General features: G+C 32.4%; 1 protein-coding gene across 1 annotated transcript; it reads left to right on the plus strand.

Annotated features, from left to right (window-relative positions):
* Positions 1-6789: 6789 nt before the first annotated feature.
* LOC139521286 (uncharacterized) lies at positions 6790-7752 on the plus strand. The gene has a single exon (XM_071314759.1). It carries the CDS (start codon positions 6790-6792, stop codon positions 7750-7752), a length of 963 nt encoding a protein of 320 aa, XP_071170860.1.
* Positions 7753-18754: the final 11002 nt, after the last annotated feature.

Here is an 18754-nt window from a genome sequence, read left to right on the forward strand (position 1 = left end):
TCTTTTCCAATTTTTTGAAACATAAAAAGTATATCACGGCATTAGTTTACAACTACGGTGCGCAAACTGTGTCAAAATAACGAGTAGCGAACATCCTTAATATACTTTGTAGTAAAATGTAAAATTACAAAATTACTGAACTCCAAAATGGCAAATTCAAAAGATCAAACACATCACACGAAAGGACAACAAACGTCATATTCCTGACTTGGCACAGACATTTTCTTAGATAGAAAATGGTGGGTTAAACCTGGTTAAAAGCTAGCTAAACCTCTCACTTGTATGACAGTCCAATTAAATTCCAATGTATTGACAACGATGTGTGAACAAAATAAACAGATAGAAAAGGTAAAAATGTCAAAAATAGGTGTACAGCAGTCACCAATTTGTTATAATCTTAATCTTTCTATAAAAACAAGCAAATATTTATCAAAGTAGCACAAAATGTCATAAAGACCAAGCATAATAGCAAATATTGAAATCAAAAATACACAAACTTACCATAGTACAATAACACAATGGCGGGATGTACTACGTAATACTCGTCATGTCGTGTTTTGATTTTAGGAGTGACCGTTTCAGTTTGGTTTCACTCATATGCAATTCGCTATCCATAAACCTATAACTAGTTATGTGTTAATATACCTATAAGACGATATTTAAACGGCTGTTACGTGTAACGGAGATTTGTAACGGAGATGCGTTATTCGCAATATTGATCTGTAATATGTAACTTCAGTAGACCGCATTAATGAAGAACTTTAAAAAGATTAGCAAATAACAGTCTTATGGCCATTTGTTTCCATTTAAAGAAAATGTTAACAGACATGGATAAGCCTATATGAACAAACTAATTTTAAATTGGAAATTCATGACTATTGGATTACTCCACAGGCTCTCAATATCACGAAAGATTATGTTCTGCTAACTTTAAATATTGTCTGGTGCGCTTATCACGCAAATTGAAATTTGTACAGATAGATTGCACCAAATTGAAGTTGGTCACAACTAAAACTAGAGGCTTCGCGAAATGCATTTCTCGCTCACCTGTCATTTTTGCATTAAAATATATAATGCAGAAGTATTTATTTTGATAGAAAAATAAGTTGGTCGCCATCTTGCCTTGTCGATCTATTGTGTTACAAGAAAGTCTACGTTACAATGTCTAACTGTTTCACTTATAAAATATTTTCTCACCAGAAACATGTAGGGTAATTTGTGAATGCCTGATTTTATGTTAGTTCTTTTTTTAATCTACAGGGGAGCCACCACTCACCCACAAATGTATTTGGTGAAATTATTTTAAATACACCATATTCTTCACTTTTCAAAACAAAATCAATGAAATCATGAAATAAGCCGAAAATAATCCCGAATTTCAAGATAAAGAGACTAAAATTTTGATGCATTAGATTTTTTTTGCCACTCTTACTTATAAGTTACATATCACGACAAAATCTTACAAAGGAGAGTACAAGTGACTTCTGATGATATTCAGTTGCTGATCATTTCATAAATTTTCAAAGTTTAAAACAACATTACCTATTATGGTTTTCAAACTAGAAAAGTAGTCTACTTTGAGCACTGATTGTCTAAAATAATCTTTAGGAGTCAAATTATCATTTTGACTGAAACAGAGATTCTTACTGATTATTTTTGCTGTTTTCCCCTTGATTTCTCATATTTTGCTCATTTCGACTTTTAGAACTTATATTTCTAGATTTTGTTAAATTTTTCCATCTATTAACTTAAAATGTTTCTACGAAAAATCAAAAATCAAATCGAGCTTGAAGTGTTATAACCCATATAACGATTTTAGTCATCACACTTTAAATATTATTTTATTCTACTTTTCGGTATTTTCAAATCTGTTCATAATTCAAAAAGTAAAACCACAAAAATACTTAATTCCAAGGAAAATTCAAAACGAAAAGTCACTAATCAAATGGCAAAATCAAATGATTAAATAGTTATCAAAAGTACCAGGATTATAACTTAATACGCCAGACTCGCGTTTCGTATACGTAAGACTCCTCAGTGACGCTAAAACACATCAAATGAAGAAAATGGTTGATTGAACCTGGTATTATAGCGCTAAATCTAAAACTTGTATAACAGTCACATCAAATTTCATTATATTTACGGTCCTGCATAAACAAAACAATTATAGCTAGGAACTCTAAACTGGTGATATATCGTCAACAAAAGGGCAATTATTGCTATCAAATATTATATAATTTAGGTCATATTGACTGATTTGCAGAATAATATTTTTGCTGCTACATTTTTGTAATACTTTTTCTCTTTTTATTGAAGTTTCAATAATATAGAAACAGAAGCAAGGAAAAGGATAAACATGGTTAATATTTGGCTATAACGTCTATATGAAGTTGACAGATGATTTTTGTCATATCTACTTATTTGTACAATTCACTTCGTTAATCATTTCTTATGTTTACAGTTTCTATTTTCCCACGCTAATTCCGATAAAAATTGGTAAATATCGTAGTTGAATGCTATTTACTTCTATAATGAGTCGATGAGGACTTATTTGAGGTTCGTGTTTCTAGTTGATCACTTTTTTCTCTATCAATTATAGTGTCAACAAGAGAAAACAAATCATTAAACGGGCAATGACTCATATGAAATTTCTGGCATGTAAACGTATAAATAGTTCATGTCTTACTAGCTAAAAACTAGAAAGGTTAAAAGTCGTTATAAGTAGGGCAAATATCTAAATTTATATGAATCTACAGATATGATGTTGGCAACTGAAGTTGTTTACGGACCTTGTCCGTCTTTTACATTTTACTGCTCAAAAGTTCCCTCTTTCGTCTCGAGCTTCTGATTTAAACAGAAACAAGTTAACATTGTCATCAATCTTTAACATTGATTGTGGCTATTTACCTTATTTATAGATCTTGTCTCACTTATCATGTGTTGCAATCGTCAATAACTGTGTTCAGAAGTCGTTTCCCAAAATTATTTGTATCATTTTTACAATTCTTAGTTTTATTGTATCTAAAATAGTTTTCAACATATTATATAAGAAGCTAACAGAACTTGTTAAAATCTTATTACTTAGTAAGGCAGTAACTCTTAAAATACTGAATGGAAATTTAAGTCGAAGTAAATTAATAGTTGGTAGGTTTTGATATTTTAAACAATGTTAAATGTACCCTTGTTATATTCTTTCAATCTGTAATGGTTAAAATAGTTGTTTTGGTTACGTTCCCAGTTATGATAAACGTTACATCTCATAGAGACATCTCTTGGTAGTGTTACCAGTATAAATACGCATTGCCAAATTGAATTTTGAGGAAGACCCAAAGTTAAGGGAGGGTAGTACAGAAGTAAGTATCAGTTCAAAAAGAGCTGTTAAAGATAATAGAAGGGACACTCACATATAATAGTGCCATAATACACTACGGAAGGCATATATAAGCAAAGTGTGCCTACTTGAAGGGAACACATAATTATTGAAACAGTGCCTTATAAGAAGATAGATGTGTTATAGAGGTAAAGGTAGAGGGTTGAGATCTCCAAAAACATGTTTTACTAAGCCGAAATTTTGCGCCTGTCCCAAGTCAGGAGCAGCCTCTGACCTTTGTGAGTCTTGCAATTTTTGTTATTTTAGTTCATTTGTATGTTTTTTTTCGAACCTTTACAATTGAGAATGGAAATTTGGAATATGTCAAAGAGACAACAATTAATACAAATTTTTGCTAAGGGGTGCGGGATTTTCCCGTTTTGTTAAAGACCCATTGGTAGCCTTCGGATGTTTTTTTTCTCTTTGGTCTGGTTTTTTCCTCGATCTTTAACACATTCTCAATTTTATATATAATTACATTAACGAGGCAAAAAAAAGACCTGACGAAAACAAAAAGAACCCTAAGTATTATCTAATCAAACACATATCAAGGCTTTGCATGAGTGTTATATAATCCTCAATTTAAATGATCTACAAAATTATATAATTATATAACTGAAAACTAAAAGAAAAAAAGAATGTGTCCACGGATGCCACATCGGCATTATCATTTTCGATGTTCAGTGGACCATGGAAATGGGGTAAAAACTCTAATTTGGCATTTAAATTAGAAAGATCATACCATAAGGAACATGTATACTAAGTTTCAAGTCGATTGGACTTCAACTCCATCAAAAACAACCTCGACCAAAAACTTTAACTTGAAGCGGGACGGACAAACGGCCTCAAGGACGAACTAATGAACAGACGGACGCACAGAACTGAAAACATAATGCCCATAATGGGGCATTAAAATACCCGGAATTGTATTTCAGTACTAAACATCCGATACTGGGCTTGTGAAAACCTCGAAGACCACAATTATAAGAGCAGAGTATCGACCTAATGGTATTTATCACAATAATTAACGAAAGCAATGTTTACTCACCAGATAAACCAGAGAAACACTTTTCAAAGACAAGTGACGACTTATAACTTTTGTAACAATATTCAATTAGTAGCATGAAGCATCAATTTATGAAGTCAATGTCCGAGCAATTACTGTATATTGAATCCATTAATTGACGTTTTAGTTTGAGTAAGATGTAAGAGCGTACAGAAATTACATGTGATTGACCACTAATAATGCTTGTCGTGTTTCGTCTTCGTCTTTATGTCAAATTATTATTTATTTTGGGTAAATCTGAAGCAAAATTGATTTTACTTATGTCATATTCATTTCGAAAATTAAGATATCATTTCCATAACAGATTTTATGAGAAAAAAATCAATCAGATAAATTTGTTTAAGATGGATCGACAGCAATGAAAAGCCAACTTTACTTTAACCCTTCCTATTTCGTTGAAGGCAATGGTCGAGTTTATCATTCCAATAGAGACAATCTACCAAAAAATTGTCAATTCAGATCTTTTGTCAAAATTGTCAACTTTACTGTTATTTTTAGCTTTTTCCCTGTTGATTACATAATAGTAATCAAAGGAACCAGGATTATAATTAAGTACGCCAGACGCACGTTTCGTCTACATACGACTCATTTCAAAATAGTTATAAAGTCACGCAAATTCAAAATTGAAGAGCATTGAAGATCCAAATTCCTAAAAGTTGTGCCAAATACAGCTAAGGTGATCTATACCTGGGATAAGAACATCCTTACTGTTTTTTGAAAAATTCAAAGTTGTGTATACAGGAAATTTATAAAAGTGACTACATAATTGATATTTATGTCAACACCGAAGTGCTGACTACTTGGCTGGTGATATCCTCGGGAACGAAACGTCCACCAGCAGTGGCATCGACCCAGTGGTGTAAATAGGTACCATGATTATAATTTAGTACGCCAGACGCTCGTTTCGTCTACATAAGACTCATCAGTGACGCTTATAGTTATAAAGCTAAAACAGTACAACAGTAATGACGATGCTTGTTTTATTGTGTAATTTTAATCTCTTTTACGTTAATTAAAATTAATTGAATAACACTAGTTTGATAATATGAGTAATCTATGGACTAACAAAAATCATAAAATGTTTTTTTTGTTTTTCTTTTGTGTGTTTTTTTTTTTTTATCTAAGAGCAATGTGTCAATAGTTCTAGAGAGTATTTTCAGTTCAGAAGTCTATTCGTTGGCCATAATATATACAGAAAGAAGGAATTGTAAGACAACTACCCAACAAATAAAGGGAATGTACACAGTTGTAGGCAACCATGCGGCCTTTATCCTTTAATGAATCAAAGAAAAATGTACTATGAAACTAAGGCTACAACTCTACCACACGAAGGTGACTAGGAACATACGTTTCCTTGTGTTGCTCACTGGTTACATACTCGCGTAGTTGACTTCCTTCCATGCGCTGATGATTTATACCGAGGAGATACATAATGCAATGAGTTTCATGATTAAATAACTAGTTTTTTCTTGAATTAAATACAACTTTCAAAAATATTCCAAAGTAAAGAAATATAACAACATTATAGTTAAATTGATGTAAATTATCAGGGTTGTGGGTATTTGAATGGTGTATACAATGATAATTTATAATTTCGTACTACCTTAAAATGAGCTCCTTTTGAAAATGCTTGGTACTATCAATGATATGATTTGACTTTCATTAGAGTACTGTTGTGTAAGTTATAGTAATTTACAGGTTATGAATATGTGTTTTATCACATACAATGATGTATGCAAGTGAACTTAAGATTAAAGATACTACCGATACAGATAAAACTGATTCATATTTAGACCTTCTCGAAATGACTACCGATGATGGTAGGTTAAATACCAAACTTTATGACAAACGTGCTGATTTTAATTTTCCTATAGTCAACTTTCCATTTTTGTGTACCAAAATCCCAGCGGCACCAATATATGGAGTATGTGTGTCTCAATTGATACGTTACTCTAGAGTTAGCTTAACGTACGTTGATTTTATTGAACGAGGAATACTGCTTTCTCAAACGCTAAGACAGGGCTATGAATCAATCAAAACATTTTACAGTCGCCATCATGTGCTGATTGTCATTAGGACAAAAGTGTGTCAGAAATCATATCTGATATTCTTCCTCATTCATACTAGCCTTCCATAATTACAGAACTGAACAAAGAAATAACACGACGGGTGCCGTATAGACACATTTATCAAGATCCGACGTCAAAAACGTGTGCGCTGCCATTGCTACGTCACGTGGTACGTCAGCCATAACAGTAGTAAAATAACGCACGTTGTGACGTTTGCATCAATAACAACATTATCGATCTGTTGTTTACATTTATATTTTATCCGTTTTTTCTTAAACTAATTAATGGATAGTGGGAAAAAATATAAAAAAGGTGGTGGAAGCTCTTGTGCTGTCAATGGTTGCTGTAATAACCGTAGAAAATTAAATTTATGGAAAGAATCAATGTGTGAAATACACGGACAATTTCACGAAGACTGTGCATGTTTAATTCCATATAAATTTCATCTAATGCCGTCAGATTGTCAAATTAGAGCAGAATGGACAAAGGCAATTAATAGAAAAACTTTGCCGAAAACAGTTTTCGTTTGCTCGGAACATTTTCTAGATGGATTGCCGACGGAAAGAAATCCATTTCCAAAACTTAAAATGGGTTATGAAAGGAAAGTTACACCTGGCCGGCGCAAAATTCATAAACATGATTCAGATGTTAAAAAACGTAAATTGATTGACTGTGATGATGACAATTCAGACTTTGAAGAACTTGATTTAAGTCTTGAAGTAACTGACCAATCTTTGCCCGAAGCCGTCTGTAGTTTTAACGTTGTCAACCCGACTACATCATGTGCGTCAACACAATATGAAGAAACTGACTTTGTACTGCATAACGACCATTCATATGCACACGCATGGACTGACTTACAGGACAAATCTGCCCAAACAAACCTTACATTAACTGAAGAGAAAGGAGTGCAAATAAAATTAGATGTAGGTACTATGTCAGCTTCCCGACATATTGTGACTGATAGCGACTCCTTACTTCATACTGGTGTGACTAAGGAAGTTTTTTTCACTTTGGTCGAGTGTATGTCCCAGTTTAACACTTTCAGCTTTCAACTCGATATTGCCGATCAAATAATGTTAGTTTTAATGAGGTTAAAACTTAACTTGATATTTCAAGATCTAGGCCGTAGGTTTGGAATTTCTGATAGCCTAGCATGCAAAATGTTCAACTCTAGGATCCCGTTGTTGGCAGATAAGTTGAAAGCTCTTATAATATGGCTTCCACGGGAAACATTAAGAGACTGATGCCCAGAATCTTTCAAAGAAAACTACCCTCGAACAACGTGCATAATAGATTGTGCTGAGACATTTATCCAAAGACCTTCTAATTTGAAAAGTCTGGGCGAGACATATAGCAACTATAAATCTCACAATACGGCTAAGTACATGGTAGGGATATCTCCTCATGGACAAATAATGTTTATATCAAAAGCGTTTGGTGGACGTGCAAGTGACAAATTTATTGTTGAAAAAAGTGGTTTCCTTAATTATCTGTTACCTGGTGATGAAATAATGGCTGATAGAGGCTTTACAATAGAGGATTTACTTTCCCCCCGAAGGGTTTAACTTAATATTCCGTCCTTTACTAAGGGTAAGCCACAATTGAGTGCTGAGGACGTCACTTCTACACGAAGGATTGCACGTGTAAGAATCCATGTAGAAAGAGCAATCAGGCGACTGAAAGTGTTTAAAATTTTGAGTGGTACAGTACCTGTGTCTTCACTTAAACTTTTTGACGACATTCTTATTGTTTGTTCTGCACTTGTGAATTTAAAATATGATCTCATTCGAGATACATGTACAGAGGAAGACACTGAATGAATAATATCAAAACCAATGTCATACCGTCCATAAATAATATATTAGTAAATATTAATTTGTTTCATTAAAATGTAATTGCATTGTTTTGTTTTTTGTGTATACTTTTGTAGATATTTTTGTCTGTATTTTGTTTTTAATCTTTTCGGTACTTCCACATCATATACAACGCAACATGAACCACAAATGACTAAGAGTACCAAATATTTTTAAAAAGAGCATAACACGTGTACGTGTGTACTGTGTTACTGTAATATGTACCAAATAAAACAACCAGTGTCATGACTGTGTGGATAATAATAACGAGCTGGCAATGACTAAAAGATAAAATTTCAACTACAATGTACAATATTCTCACCACAAGACACCCAAGATATTCATGACATGACATAATAAAATGTTACTTCTTGTACTAATACTTCATCAACTCATTTTAAATATCAACACTGTGTAAACATTGTGCATATCATTTGATCTCCAAGATAAACATTAAACAAAATGCCATGATTCTAAAAATTGCAACTTGTATGAAAACAAATGGAAGAATAGGCATCTATCCACCATGTCCACTTAGAAGATGCAAATTTTGCATTGTTCAAGAATAATGATACAATGAATTGACTAGTGTTTCGTGTGTTTAGTTAATTAATTGATTGTTGGTTGCTTAACGTCCAGTGGAAAATACTTCGTGCATATTCAGGATGATACATGTATGTATATTGTAACTTGATTGGTATCCTTAGTTGTGTTGATTCGGAGCAGTTCACATTAGAAACTTGACTACTGTAAAATCAGATATTAATTAATGTCTTTATTCATGTTATTTAATTCAAAAATATTATTGATTTTTAAAGTGTTCAATTTTAAGATACTTTACATACATGTACCTGTACATGTGATGTATATTTACTATTGAAATTTGACATGACAAGAATGAATGCACCAACTAATTTCTGAATTTACAGTATTAAATGATTTTCATGATTATATTGGCAACAAGAACACTTTGAGGAGGTTCATATATTTTTTTTTCATTCTGAGGATTTTTTAAATAATTAACAATCATATTTAAAAGTACATGTAGTATACGTATGATACATGTAAATAAATATGAATGTTGTATTTACATTATACACTTACATTGTTTATGTATGTGCCTGTCCCAAGTCAGGAGCCTGTAATTCAGTGGTTGTCGTTTGTTTATGTGTAACATATTTCTTTTGCATTCATTTTTTATATATAAATAAGGCCGTTAGTTTTCTCTTTTGAATTGTTTTACATTGTCATATCAGGGCCTTTTATGGCTGACTATGCGGCATGGGTTTTGCTCATTATTGAAGGTCACACAGTGACCTATAGTTGTTAACTGTCTGTCATTTTGGTCTCTATTGAACAGTTGTCTCGTTGGCAGTCATACCACATTTTCTTTTATATATATATAATTCAAGCAAAATGAAGAAAAGAACTACTAAACATAATGAAAATACTAAATGACTTTAAATATTATAATCCTCATGAAATGTGTATGATATCACAGTCGCATAAATTTTATAAAAGCTTTGCTAAAAACTAATCTATCATCTTCAATTTCATCAACAATAATATTCATCATTTTCTTGAAATAAAATGTGCGCAGTCTAGCAACATGCTCACATACATATTGTTCATCATAAGGTACTTCAATGAACTGAAATTCATCAGGATTTAGCCAAATTAAAAGTTTACATGTTCTTAGTCCAGTGCAAAACATAGTTAACTGAATTTGCATAAAAAATCCTCGATTCCCTTTCACTTTTAAAAGTAAAATACCATTGTTATTCATATGAACATCATATTTTTGACCTGTGAATAGTTCATTCAGTGTTGTCCACTTGGCACAAGGTACAGGACTTTTAATTTCCAGCAATGTGTCCTCATTTAAAATACCATCCGGACTTGCAGATAGCCAGTTCTCTTCTGATGATACGTATGTTCCCTTTTCAACGACACGGTATCCATTTGTTAATAAATACTCTTTAGCTGCAGTTTCACCTTCTTGGCCGTGCTTTGTAAATTTATTACCCACAAACTTTGGATGAAGATGTTCACGAATAAAGTTTGTACAGTCTGTGGTTTCCTTAATTGGAACTTTGCTTGCGCTGCTAGCAGTTATTCGAATTTTTCTTGCATCTTTCCACAGAACACTCTTGCTCTGGTTAATAGTGTCAGTTTGTAATTTTACAGTACGGGCCAAGTCGACAGCAAGATATTTGGAATAAAAGGATGAGCACCTTTGACAAGAACTTAACGAATCTTGTTCACCATGGTCTTTAGGAATGTTCTCCTTAGCGGCTGGTTTGCTGACGAAACTTTTATTAATTGTTGTTCCTTTTAGTTTGAACAAGGGGAGAAGAGGAGACTGTTCTACAGCTGTTCTAATTAAGTTCTTGGGAAGAATAATACATTGGTGTGTCACGAACACCTGGAGCATTCACATTTAAATCTAAAAGTAAATTTTCACCCTGTTTTGGTTTTTTGAACACTATGTTTGACAAAGGCCTTGGCTCAATGTTTCTCTTGGTACCTCTATTCCACATTGCATTTTCATCTGTACAGCTAGCACCAGTCATCTTATTCCTGACTGCATGTTCAACCTTCCAAAGTACTGCACCTACATGGCTACAGGATAGCCCTTGCCCTGCCATACAAGTACACCATCCTTGTTCAACGGTTCCGTCCATAGAGCAAATGACATAGGCTTCGTTCACCCGACTTACTGTCTGGGAAGCACGAACGTCTGCTTTCAAATACATTCTGGCATCCGAGAGAATGTTATGCAAAACTTTGTCAACATTGCCGCTCTGAAAATAGTTGTAGCTTTGGAGACTTTTGAAGTTTTTCATTTCTGCACCATCCACGGCTTTTCACTTGAGTAGTCATAATACAGGTAATAATCCAACAATTTTTACGCACTGATTCGCTATGTTTACAATATTTCTTTCACTAATGCAATGGCGGACTGCTATCGTGACGCGCAAGTGGCAGTTATCTTATCAAAGGGCGATAATTGAATAAATCCGTCTATACGGTGCAGGAAAAACTTACCCTTCCGGAGCACCTGATTTCACACCCGGATTTTAGTGAAGTTCCTGTTGTTTCTTATTTATTATTTACAACTGTTTATTTAAATGTCTTTGGATTTGTGAGTCTTTGTTTATTCCTTGGTTTTGATTGTATTGTCTTATTAATGATTTATGTTCCGAATTGGAAGGAAAAAGAGTATTTAAGATTTCAGACACAACTTGCTGTTACATACAAAGATAGACCAAAACAACCCAATACAGAACTAACAGGAAGACAAACACCACAATCGAATGATAAACGATGAAAGCAAGTAACAAGACAAAACAAAACAGTAATGTATACATGTCGATCGCAGTAAAGTGATAACCCGTAAAAAAGTAAGTTAATTGATTTCTGACATGGTAATATGATTTTTACTCTTGTGATAGTCGTTGATCGAATGATTCCTTCTTTTCTATTAAATTTATATGCTGTCTAGGTTTATCATTTAGATAAAGAACCCAACGATTTCTTTTATGATTGGGTAATACCACAAATTAATCTTAAGTAACACGCTATAAATCATATTTAAGGAACGGAAGCAATGTTATTGATTATGTCAAAGGTTGTCAAAGTAATATATTTAATTTTCCATTATGTTTCTATGCGTCTTATCAGTTACGACAGATACGTATACAACAATTGTATTAGACCAGACAATGCACGTATACAATTATAATAACTTCTAAAAAGAACTTTTATTCACAGACACTTAATCAATAATTTTTGTACTTGATACTGTCTCAAAATCTTAAGGAAAGTACATGTTTGCATTAATGAAAAGCTTGAAAGCTAGGCAGTAAGGCTATTGCCTAAATAGTGTTAGGTATTAAACTTAAATCCTGAAAAATATGTCCAGGCATGAATCATAATGCCTATGGTAAATCGAGTTAATAAAATAACTTTTATTCAACATAAAAACACATTTGTACATAATAACGATTAGAATTGATGTTTAAAATGTCAACTCCTTGAAATAAAGTCACAAGTTACTTTTAAAATCGAGTATAACCGAAGTTGTAAATCCACGACCATTGTGATAATGTAGTTGATTGGGTGCACTAAAAATTTAAAACATTAAAACCCATAGTTAAAACTTAAGTTATTTCTATTTCAGCACATTTTTACGTACGCAATCGAACGTTAAAACTCTAAATGTCAGTAAATTTTGGTACGCTATAAGACATTTATAGTTTACCTTTTGGTATATTTGGAAATCCATTAAATCGTCCTGTCCTCCAGATCCTCTGTTTAACTCTTTGGATAAAGTGGGTTTCAATACTCCCGCTTCCCTAGATATCTTTTCGTACAAGTGAGAGGTTTAGCTAGCTTTAACACCATGTTCAATCCACCATTTTCTACATAAGAAAATGCCTGTACCAAGTCAGGAATATGACAATTGTTATCCATTCGTTTGATAAGTTTGGACTTTTGATTTTGCCATTTGATTTTGAACTTTCCTTTTTGAATTTTCCTCGGAGTTCAGTATTTTTGTGTTTTTACTTTTTTCTTCATGTTACAATTTTTCAAAAGGGAAAGCCATTTTTCGATGGAAATATTTGCGTAGCCACTGAATTAGAAAAACATTTATATTGACATCTATGTATTCTTGTCTTTCAGTTTTTGTTATGTATTTAAAAAATAATTGAAAATACATATTTAATGAAGAATATTTTATCGATAGTACATCAACTTGGAAGAACAAACAAAAATCCAAAAGTTCACTTATTATCTGAAATGATGTCTGGCAATGGGTTGAATAGCCATCATTTTCTTAGAGACCTCATTGCTTTTACTCATTCTGACAAAGTGTGCAGTTTCGTCCCCGAGGGTATCACCAGCCCAGTAGTCAACACTTCGGTGTTGACATGAATATCAATAATGTGGTCATTTTTTGTTTATAAATTTCCTGTTAACAAAAGTTTAAATTTTTCGAAAAACTAAGGAATTTTCTTATTCCAGGCATAGATTTCCATAGCCGTATTTGGCACAACTTTTTGGAATTTTGGATCCTCAATGCTCTTCAACTTTGTAATTGTTTGGCTTTATAAATATTTTGATATGAGCGTCACTGATGAGTCTTATGTAGACGAAACGCGCGTCTGGCGTACTAAAGTATAGTCCTGGTACCTTTGATAACTATTTACACCACTGGGTCGATGCCACTGCTGGTGGACGTTTCGTCCCCGAGGGTATCACCAGCCCAGTAGTCAACACTTCGGTGTTGACATGAATATCAATAATGTGGTCATTTTTTTTTATATATATTTCCTGTTAACAAAAGTTTAAATTTTTCGAAAAACTAAGGATTTTCTTATTCCAGGCATAGATTTCCATAGCCGTATTTGGCACAACTTTTTGGAATTTTGAATCCTCGATGCTCTTCAACTTTGTAATTGTTTGGCTTTATAAATATTTTGATATGAGCGTCACTGATGAGTCTTATGTAGACGAAACGCGCGTCTGGCGTACTAAATTATAATCCTGGTACCTTTGATAACTATTAATTTATTTCCGTTTAATCCATGCTGTGGAGTAGCCCTCAATCGAATCCATAATTATTTTGAAGTCATGGTTCAAATTGATGTGTTCTTAAGACCATAAGATATTACTATTTGGAAATGTTTATGTTGATTTACGTTTTAATCCAAAGTAGTAGCATGACCCGAATGGCTGTAAATATAAGGCGACCTGGAGCAGTCACATGTCAGAGTGTTTAGGTATGCCCATATGGTTTAACGTTTATTTAAAGTTCCTATTATGCAATTTCCATAATGTTTCAACTTAAGGACTGTATCTTTGTATTTATTTTAATAAATTTCCTGTTGACAAAACTTTAAATTGTTCGAAAAACAAAGAACTTTCTGATCCCAGGAAAAGATAACGTTATTAAATTATAATCTTGGTACTTTTGCTATCTATTTCGTCATATGTTTCATAATGAAATGAAATGAAACGCACCGTTTGTGAATATCAATACATATGATGAAGATAAGATAAAAAATGATAATAATGGAAATGCATAATATCGACTATACAGATGTTTAGTAAGATAAAAGTTAAAAATATTTTTTTTTAGATTCCTAAAAAAAAAAGAGAGCAAGTGACATCCTTATTTAACATAAGGCCACCTGCCTTTTTGTCGTCTATATCACAAAAAGCCACATAATTCAAATTATAATATTAACTAATGTTCGAAATAAATATGTATGTTATTAAATTATTAAGAAACTAAGGTTTCAACTCCCTCAGGCAAAGTTGACTTAAGATGAATTTAGCTATTTATTTTAGGTATTTTTGTCATATAGCTCTTCAACGGTTTCGGTACTTATACATCCTCGGATTTTAAATGTTTGGCTTTGAGCGTTCCTGATGAAGGTAAATCAAGAAAAGCGCTCCGGACGCAAGAAATTATTTAAAGTGCTGTTTTCAATTTTTTTTATTAACAATTTAAATCTGACAGTACACATCTTCGACACAAATTGATAATTGTGATGATAGTTTTCGAGTTTTTTGCCGAAGTTTACCAGACCGTGACATTAATAAACAGTCAACACATATCACATGTAGTACGTGACAAGTAATTGCATTGATAGAGCCACGATACATTTTTTTAAATATTTTTTGTGCGTTCCTATTTGTCAATTAAACTTTTCCTGAACAACGGTATACACTGGTTCTCCGTTAAAGCGCCCATTTTATGACGTTATTTTGTCCCTCCGTAAGAAAGCAAACCCAACGACTTCCAGTTATATACCCGTAGCTTGTTATACTTATATTTGAGAATTTTAGAATTCTTTATTATCTATATTTTTAATTTTTATAAAGTTTAGTACATATTGCACAACGATCGTGATCGTACCGGCCGTCCATAATGTTTTCTTCGAAAAGCTGAAATTTCCATTGATGGATAAAAAACCAAGCAGGACAAAATATTTAGTACAGTATAGAGTGTAATATGAGTTAAATTTGATCATAAGGTTGCCATAAATAATGTTGTTTATAACAATGGTCATTTATTCCAAGTTCCATCAGTCTGAAAAACGAAGCAAAGTTGAAAACTGCAGAGATTTGTTAAGCGTGTAATCTCCGTGGAATGGCCAATTCTTAAAAAAACATCAATTATGAAAACAAATTTCACATTCAACAGATCTATATGGATGTCAACATTAAATTTTAGTTTAACTCCGATCTTTAGATATACATATTATGGTTCATAAATTTATGACGAAATCGTCGAAATGTAACCTCCGTGGAATGTAATCTCCGTTGACATTTTGGTAAAGAGTGCTTTCTATCACGTCCGCACTTTTATCGAGTATGGCGTGCCAAATAAACATATTAGATAGTTATAATAGATGGAGGATTTGTCACTTACAGATCAATAATATATTGTAATCCAGACGACATAAGAAGACAACATGTAACATTTTTTATAAATCTATTGTTTGGTCCATAATTGTTTGAGTGTAACAAAGTTGCTTCTTTCTCAAATCTAGCGGAAGAAAAAAACAAAACGAACCGGATGTTTTTATATCAATCGTAATGCATGTAAATAATTTATACTTGTTATCAATATTCAAGAAATGAAGCTTTAGGATTAATATAAATTTGATACCGAATTCAATACGATTTAACAAGTATGCAATTGCAAGAAGCCATAAAAATTGCTCTTTCGAAAATAGAACCTCATATGGAATTTACTGACCCTGTATATATCGTATTAGGTCACTAAACACTGTGTCACGAATTTATCTTGCCGACTATCTTTATTAATAGAATTAATAGACACTTCTCATCTCTCCTATTTTTTTCAAATTTGCAATACATAGAACAAAAAGGTATTAAGGAATATCAAAGGAAGTAACCTATCAAAGATACAAGATCATACAAGGGTTGTGCTTCGGCTTCGAAGAAATTTTTCAAAACAGTTCAAAGCAAGAAATTCATGCGTTATAGGCCATACTTGTGCATTTTGAAATTAAAACAGTTGATTTATATATATGTTTTCGATATCAATATGACCACATCAATTATAATTCATGGTAACACAGATTGGTAAATAAGATGATGACGAAAAGGAGGAGGATTCAGTGCCAAATTATATGCGTATTCGTGTTGAAAGCATGTTTATACGATTTTATTATTTATCTTGCTTTGTACAAGACTGATATGCTGAGTCGATTGTTTATCGTACAAGTTCGCACAGAAAACACTTTTTGAAGATTTATCACCTTAATTTGTGTTAATGAGATAAAAAAAAACTTATATATATATAAAATAATAATGCAGACATGACTGAATATCATACTTAAATTTCAGCTAACAAGAAAAAAGAAATAAAAGTTTACGTGAATCAATAATTTTTGTTTAGCATTTTGGCATTAAAAATCACGACGTCAAAGGAAATAAAATGACGTTAAATGTTTTTTTTATTGTTTTTTCATCTAAACTGTCTCGATCATTACAAATTAACGGTAGAACATTACATGCTAAAATTTATAGGGTGGATAGAATACACTATGAAGATGTTCTATGTTCTTTATAAACAAGTTTTGCTGCAATTTATATTTTATCATTTTTTACTCTGACGTTGGGCGCTTTAACGGAGAACTAGTGTATAACGATTTGCTGTATCTAAGTGATTCTTGAAGAATCAGTTTTTACTATTTACCTTACAATGCATATTTTTGTATATATTTCTTCATCCAGGTTTCCCTTTCGCTCTTGAGCTGTACTGTGGTTGACGTTTTAACAACAGTTCGTGTAATTAAAGTCACTGCATACGGCAAAATATCGGCGCATCAGAGTGCAGTAAGACAAAAAATTATTCGAATCAAATTACTATGGTTGCGACTTTAGACCTTCATATAATGTCGTCTCCACTTCAATATTGGTTATGAGCATATTATAGTTTATTTAGTATAAATTACTATTATACCTATCAACAATCCTTCTTTTATAAGTTATTATTAATCAACTAAGTGCATTATTGCCAAAAGTGACTGTTTATTATAAATTACATATTTTCTGTAATGGCCCTGTTTTTTTCTGTAATGGCCCTGTTTTTCTGTAATGACCCTGTTTTTTCTGTAATGGCCCTGTTTTTCTGTAATGGCCTGTTTTTTCTGAAATGGCCCTGATTTTCTGTAATGGCCCTGTATTAATGCCAAGTTTGTCTGTATTAAGCCCTGTTAGGGTTTTTAATAAGTTAATAAAACTAAGTTGTAAAGAGGATAATACCTTTTTGTATTTTATTTAATTTAGTAACCAGCAACCAACATTAAATAACCATTTATTTAAGGGATCACTGTTCATCACTTTTTTTAACACATATCTCTTTCAACTTAATATCTTTGATATTTGGTATATTTAAAGCTTTATAATGGGGAAGTACAAATTATTTTGTTCAAACTAAACTGTCTTTAAAAGAGTAAGACAGTACATCAAGTTACAACAACACATACACTTTTGTTCAGTTGGTTAATAAATGTATTAAGAAATGGGTGTTTATATAATGGCCCTGTTATATGTCCTCGGTCAGTAATAATGGCCTCGGATGTCTGTAATAGCCCTCGGCGTTGCCTCGGGCCATTACAGACTTCCTCGACCATTATTACAGACCTTGGACATATAACAGGGCCATTAGAAAAACACCCATTCATTAATACTATAATATAGTTGTTATCAGCACATTTCAATAATTTTCATTACTTTTATTTTGTTTTGTTGTAATGACTATTTTGTTCAAGTTATGTCAAAATACCCTATGGTTCCTTCGTCACGTATATGTGTTTCTCATTACAACCTTTCCTCTGAACTACAATTATGACCATTTATTAATAAGAAATGATGCTGTAATATTGCAGTATCTTTTGATTTTGATTCTAAATAAATAACGACTTTGTTGATGTATTTCGTTGGGTAAAATAGAATTAAAGTTTGCTTTAAGTGAAGATAATTCCATCAGGCAATGGCTGAAATTATTATCCTACGGAGTCATTTACATCAAGTTGTATACCCTTCCATTCATTACACGATCATTACTTTTAGGAATTCGAATATGGCTGAAATGATTGATATCATGACTAACTTAAAGCAATATCAATGACAATGATTGTAGATCGGTATAGTGATAAATTCATCATTACGTTCTATTCAATTAGATTTCACAATGTTCTACAAGTGCCCTTGTGGTTTGCAATAGCGAGATTCATCTTGTCCCTTTTGAATTAAAATGATCACTCAGATTTTTTAACGCAATGTTAACCTAATTGATATTTATAGTAAACACTTATTTGCGTTGTCTAGAGCGTAAAGGAAATGG

The sequence above is a fragment of the Mytilus edulis genome, chromosome 4 (assembly GCF_963676685.1).
Source record: "Mytilus edulis chromosome 4, xbMytEdul2.2, whole genome shotgun sequence".
NCBI lineage: Eukaryota > Metazoa > Mollusca > Bivalvia > Mytilida > Mytilidae > Mytilus > Mytilus edulis.